This window comes from Sphaeroforma arctica (assembly GCF_001186125.1).
Source record: "Sphaeroforma arctica JP610 unplaced genomic scaffold supercont1.860, whole genome shotgun sequence".
Taxonomy (NCBI): domain Eukaryota; class Ichthyosporea; order Ichthyophonida; genus Sphaeroforma; species Sphaeroforma arctica.
In genome coordinates this window covers 10,857-18,010 of record NW_014039698.1, presented here as the reverse complement: position 1 = coordinate 18,010, position 7,154 = coordinate 10,857, and the positions used below count along the sequence as shown (strand labels likewise).

Genomic DNA, 7,154 nt, shown 5'->3' with positions numbered 1-7,154 from the left:
TGAGACCGCACCTTTGCCCTGCATAGTGTGGAATATATACTATCCGCACAAAGTTTGCTGTATATACTATATTTCGTATGCACAGTTTACTGACCTGCCTCTAGACGCCAATTCTACAGAAAGAAGCACTCGGGCACAAAAGGCGCTCCGTTGCCCTGTGTAGTTTTGTAGTTACCATCCTCACAAAAGTTGCTGCAGATACTCTAATACCTACGCACAGTTTACTAACCTGCCTCTACACACCACCTCTACAGCAAGAAGAACTCGGGTACAGAAAGCGCACCCTTGCCCTATATAGTGTTGGATGTACGGTCCGCCCAGGACTTGCAGCAGGGACGGCTTCCTACCGCAATACATGTGGACGTTGATCTGCTGATGGAGAACCCTGACGAGTTTCACAAGCGAATGGCCATGTTTGGCGAGATGGGGGATGAACACATCTGTGTGTATGGGTCGTCTACTGAAGGTGTGTGTGTGTGAAAGAGACCGATTGTGTTGGACGTATGCGTATGTGTTGATTGACTTTTTGAAATTCTTTCGAGTATGTAAACAGTTTTGTTTTTACCAGTGGTGTGTGATTGGGTTAGATAGGAATGTTACATCGTACTTTGTGTTGATGCACTGGTTTGGTGTTTCTGTAAGTACCACATCTGTGTGTATGCGTCTTTTATTATAGCAATGTATATGTGACTGCGATAGAATAACTCGTAGTTATGAGTGGGAGTGCCGATGTGATTTTCTAGTATTAATGTGTGAGCCACATCTCTGGGTGTATGGGTTTCCTATTGATTGAGTAGGTGGCTGTGTGAGGATATAAATCGTAGACAGATATCTATGCCGTGCTGGGTCATATGAGCTTTTATTCGTTTCACGCAAGTGAGTATATGGAAATTCGAATTCTACTGATGGTGTTTGTAAGAGAAGGTTAGTGTTCTATAAGTGTTGTCGCAGACGCATGTGTAGGTACCATCAAGGTTTGGCTGGTACACTTTTGTGGCACACATCTGTTGGAGTGGATTCTCCAGAGACGGTGAGTTTTATGAATCTGACTATGATAGATGATGCTTCCTGTCGATGTTTAACTTTTTATGAATTTACGGGAGTATATCATCTTATTTGTATGAACTATTCTCGCCTTTAAAAGGGATGTTGGGACTTGAATGCTATTGGTGTCTATCCTGGCCTAATTTGACTGTCATGCTCTCCGCCAATCAGAATCGAATACGCGAATGGTCATCAGCTACTTCTTGCAACGCAATATAAAGCACGTGAGTTGTTTGTCCGGCGGTTATCGCGCTATTCACGATCTCTTCAAGGAGACGGGCTTTGTGGAGATTGCCGACCACAATGCTGAAGTATGTGTATTATTAGTGTCACACACTTTAATGCGTGCGTGGTTTCTTGTTGAAATCCAAATGGAGATAGTAGGTTTCTGACTGGGAACGGTGGGTAGATGAGTGTTTGTGGTGAGGTGATTTTTTGAGGGGTTGGAAATCCCAGTATAAAAGAGATTATCCCCCCTGTGTGTGTCCGGGAACGAGTGTATCTCGTGTGTAATCAGGCTGATCTTACGCGACTAGGAGCCCTGGCGTTATGTGCATGTGTGTGTGGGAGGTTGTTACCTGTCAGGTATGTGTATGAGCATAGTGTGGTAGTCTAAAGTGAGTTCATACGCTTTTCATTCTCGCTCTGGTTAGGGCTGCAGAGTCATTTCTTCGGCGTCAGCAACGCTCGCGCACTCAACAGTCAGTACATGTATATTGGATTTATTTTCAAATAATTGAAGAATCATGTGTTTTACATATATATGTATTACATCACTCACTCTCACGTGCGTTTGGCATCTTCTATCTGTGTGCAAAAAAAAGAAGCGTCGGCTGGCGACTCGCGCCAAGCTTGACGCTGCAGTGTTCTCGTACGTGACCCTACATGCGGAACCAAAGCCAATACAATCCTTCAACCTCTCCTTCTAACCAGTCTTGCACTTCTCGTCGCTCGTATGCGCATTCTACTGTGTAAAGTCTCAGTTTTCAAACAGCATGCACGTAGTAAACTGACCCTTGGCTTGAACTCAGCACCATCTGCGTAGTCTCGCCTGAGCACATCCCTCGAATAATATTATTAAACCGATTCCTCTGTCTTGTTGCTTATGTCGCTCAGGCTTGCACGGTATGCAACCCCAATGCGATCGCTTCGCCGTCGCCCGACAGCCGTTCGCATTCTAGGACGTTCTCATTCGACAGCATCCGTGCTTCGTTAAGGAGGTGTGATGGTCTTTCTGTGGCGGATCTGTGTGTTTCTTAATCTATCATATGTTTGAATATCCGTGAACTCTACAGCACGTGATTACTGCAGGTGGATAGAAGCGTGAGGTATGGGTAGGAATATTACTAGGAATAGGCTAGAGGTCGCTGTGGCTGTAAGTACAATGCACCGAGAATGTTTGTGCTGGACTCCTTCATAATTACTCAAAGCCTACAGCGTAAACGCCACTCTCAGTCTAGGGAAGCCCTCTAAGAACGTAGTAAAGTGGCGTATCTCGACTTGCTTGCTGTTTCATAATGGCACATGTCATGTCTAATTGATATTGATTCACCGACCCATTAATCGGCAGGAAATCTGATGTGCCACTCGCGAAGGCTATGCTTAAAGATGATAAAGAATCAGAGAAACCGCCAGTGTCGGTTAAAGCAAATGAAAGTTGGTCGTCATTCTTCCAGAGAGGGAAACAAACTCTAAGTAATATTGGGAAGGTATACGCTGAGTGAGACCCCTCCATCATGCTGTGTGTGATGGTGTATGCAGATGCTACGTTGGAGTTTTAGGGGCGGTGTCTGACAAATGCCTGCTGGAGTCCACTCAGAATGTGTGCTCTCACAAAAGAGCACGAGCATGAAAAATTGATCATTGACTTGTGTTCCGTACTCCGCATGGAGAACGTTGAAGTAGTGTACTGATAGAGCAGTTGTGGTGCGTTGTGATCATCCTTATATTAATTTGGCTGCAAAAAATGTATACGGAGGTATTTACACGAACAAACGACGAAGCAAATTGTCCATGCTTCGAGAAATCTGTTACTGACGTCCCATTCCGCTGCATATACATGTATAGATATTTAATTGTTCATCTAATCGCAAACGCACCTGCAAACCTCTTTGTGTATATACACCAGGATAAGAATGGCGATACGCACGTGCAAACCAGCCGACAGTCATCCGTGGCGAGTAATAGGGGACCGTTTGGTATCGGCGGTTCAGATGAGGATAGCGATGGCTCCGATGTGGAGGTAGGTCAAGTGCACGTGTGGACCATAAAACGTACCGTATTGTAAAAAGTGGCTGTTGAGTGGGATAGGACAACCTGGATGTACATCTCTAAGCACGCAATGATATTGTTGCTGGTGTATTGCTAAGTCGTAGTCCCCGCAGCCTCCGCCGTGGGCTGTTTCTAAAGATATTTTATTCGGTAGTTTGTTTAGTGATGTTGAAGGTATGTATTTTAAGTTACTTGTTGGCTCGCTCTGCGTACAGGGAGCGCCATTGCATCCCGGGCCACACACACAGTTCAGTATCTCTCCACAATTGCTTGATCTATATATTTGATTCGCAACTTGACTGTAAACCGCCCCCTGCAATAAAAAGCCCTGATTTCAATGAAGATAAATACAGAGTATAATGTTTACAGAAAGAAAACCTGAACTCGGTGCATAAGATGAATATAGGGGATACTAACGTAGTATGCTAAATATACCGCATTTTGCAGGAAGGAAACCTGAATAAGGATAATGTAGTAATGTTCAATGTAAGGAAAATGACGTAGTGTGTGTGATATACGGTATTTTGCAGGGAGAAAACCTTAATTCGATGCGTAAGATAAATATAGAGGATAATATGGACGACATTGGCGCCATCAGCTCATTCCAGTGCGAAGAAATGGCGCCGCGCAACCGGAGAATCGCCAGGTATTTGATTAGCTCCAATCGGCATTCGTTTCTATGTCTAATGTTAGTTGATCGCATTGCTTTACGTATTGCAATTTCCCAGGTATCTAAATAGTTTCGATCGGCATTAGTTGTTATGTCTAATTTCGTTTAATTCACCACTTCACGTATTGTACTGTTCCCGGATATCTGATTAGTTTCAACTGGCATTAGTGTTGTCTAGTTTTGATTAATTGTGTTTAGTCGTGTATAATCTACGAATACGTGTATTGGAATTGGAGTATGCATGTACACCTGTCTGTGTGCAAGAGCGGGCCGGTGAGTCAGTATGTGTACATGTCTTGTGTAGGTCACATGACCGTCTACAAATGGAGCTGAGTATTTCTCTGCTGAATTTGTCCAACGATCTCACAGTGGCCAGACTACAGCCCGTCACAGTCTACTGTCCGCGCGAGAGGGTGCGCTCACTTGTTTACAAGCGCTATAATTGATTTCAATTCGCATACGCTCTACTATCGAGTACATGCATGAAGGCATCTCCCAATGGGTGTAAAATGTATTACATCTCACAGAATTCCATATATAGTTCACCCCCACACACACATCGATAACATCTCTTACCTCTCTCATTTGCTGCACACACTCCCTCTCAATGTACAGTGTCCTCGTGGTGTCGGAGAGTGCCTTCTATGTGTTGCGCACGCCGGCTCAGACACATCCGGTGGCTTACGTCAAGGTAAGCTAGTAGAATGCCATGCGCCCACGCGCAATGCCATGCGCCCACGCGCTTGATCCCAGATGTACAATTCAGTGTTGTTGCTATTTGCTTTGAATGATTACGTACAAGTGCTTGTGCTGAATTCAGTGTTGTTGCTATTTGCTTTGAATGATTACGTACAAGTGCTTGTGCTGAATTCAGTGTTGTTGCTATTTGCTTTGAATTACGTACAAGTGCTTGTGCTGGCACTGCGGCTTCCATGACTCATCCAGTTCATGCGTTCTCCTACCGGACATCTAGGAGTCCTTTCCGCTTTGGACCCTTACGAAGATAACTGCCAACAAGAAAGATGCTGACCTCTTGACCTTTGTGTTCAAAATAGAAAGGTGAGTTGGCGTGTTTCTATATGATACATAATTTGTGTCTCCCCGTGTCTGGCTTGTAACACTGGAGCTAGCACAGCTTCTGTTGGCACATCAGAATTCTGTGTTGGAACACTGCCCAAGTCTGCACTGTCGAAAGAAATATGGTGGGCATGCCGCTCGCCAAACCTGCTATGTATCTGCTAAAGTGTGTATCCAACACGCCACGTTGCTGAGCAAATTAATTCATGTGGCTCAAAATTTTAATCTGCTATCGAGTACTTCACGCTAACTTCTCGCACCTGCCTCTGATTCTTTCTCGTGTGTTACCGCCTTCTCGGAACTCTAATGGACATTAGGGACGGCATACAAACAACACAGCCTAGGCGATTTTTGCTCAAGAACAGCCGCACAGTATCGCAGACGATTGGCAAGTTGGTTCTCGCGAACGTACGCCAACGACAAAGGCGCCATACTTTACCACTGCAAGAGTACATGCAGAATGTACAGAGCGTGAGTGCGAAAGGAGATACACACAGCCAAGAAGTAGCAGGTACGAGCCAATCGGCACCGATTGAAAACGGAGATAAGCCACAGCACGATATATCTGAAGAGGATAACGCGACGATACCCAGCGTAGTGGACCAGCGTGCGACCGGGGATATGCAGCTGCCGTCACACAGTATAGGGAGTGATGAAGATTAGGTCCAGAATAAAATACCAATGACGAACCCTTGCGAATGATGTGTGATGTACGGACGGTGTGGAATTTGGCGTATTGTTGACAAGGAGTGGGAAGACCTAAAACATCCACCAGTCTGATACTTACGTAAGCGTAAAAAGGAAATGATTCCAGATCAGCAAGTGTTACAAAGATGTTAACTGTGATGAAAGGTAATGGGGGCTAACAAGCAATATATTACAAACAGGAACAAGAAACGTGTTTCTCGTCAGGGAATCTATATGATGAACTTTCGTGCATCAGACCACTCGAAAACGCCCTTTCGCTGGTGAATACGTAGGTTCATACCAGTTGATAAGGAAATATGATGAGGCGTGATGGAACCTCTCGTCCCGGGAGATTCACACTATACGAAGTAAAAGCGTACTGTCACAACGATAATCTGTACAAAAGCAAGTGCATCAGTTAACCATTGCCTTGCGTAGGGCTCATAGCTTTTATTCGAGATGTATGTACCACCCAAGTGGATAACGACCACTAACGACTTATCGCTAGTAAATCAACTTTACATGTTTCTCTGTTGGACAAACACATAGACGAAAAAAGGGAATAACTCAAAAGCAGGTATCAAGTATCTATGAATTAAAAAATCGGAAATATTTACCTAAATACCAAAAACGCTTGCGTTTACATATATTATATTTATCGAACAACACTCGAAAAAGGTAGTGGTATTTGTTATGTCTACAACAGCAGTTTGTACAGCTAGTTCTTTGTACTGTTTGACTTTGTCGACTGTAGGGCTATAGGCTGCATGTTTACAGACTTTAGTCTGTAGAGTGTAGTGTGTCAGGTGTATTTAGACAAGAGAAGAGGATGAGATCATGAGAGAGACACACAATTGTGGTTTCCGACGATGTTCTTTTTGAAAAGCGTTGAAAACAGTAGGTTTTCAAGAAATGTTCCTAAAAAAAATCGTTGAAAACGCCAGTCATCATTATTTGTCTCAGCCGTATTTGTACCCGTATTTATTTCCATTTGAACATTGAAATAAAATCCATCAGAAACAGTAGTCAAAATCGATCGGCAGAAAACTCGCAGATACTCTAGTAATAAACTTTAGTCTAACGCATGCATAGCTAATATTGAAGGTAGTGTAGTATGTCAGATTTAGATACACAGCGTGTCCGTAGCGCACAGGAACACACCAAAGATGAAGTTGCCGATAAGAGCCAGAACGCAGCTGACATCAAAACAACGACGATCAGCGACGTCAAAAGCCAAGACCGCGAAGAGGCAATACATATATATATATATATATATATATATATATATATATATACTACTACTACACTAACTAACTAAATATATATATATAGTATATATATATATATATATATATATATATATATATATATATATATATATATATATATATATATATATATATAT

At 43.2% G+C, this 7,154-nt stretch overlaps 1 protein-coding gene across 1 annotated transcript; it reads left to right on the top strand.

Annotated features, from left to right (window-relative positions):
- Nucleotides 1–252: 252 nt before the first annotated feature.
- SARC_08957 (hypothetical protein) lies at nucleotides 253–6,356 on the top strand (the record flags this gene model as incomplete). Its single annotated transcript, XM_014297048.1, has 9 exons — nucleotides 253–466; nucleotides 1,216–1,355; nucleotides 2,161–2,264; nucleotides 2,615–2,753; nucleotides 3,173–3,286; nucleotides 3,846–3,961; nucleotides 4,601–4,676; nucleotides 4,959–5,044; nucleotides 5,380–6,356. Coding segments are annotated over 9 exons (1,335 nt in total), but the record flags the coding sequence as incomplete, so codon positions are not given.
- Between the last annotated feature and the right edge of the window lie 798 nt (nucleotides 6,357–7,154).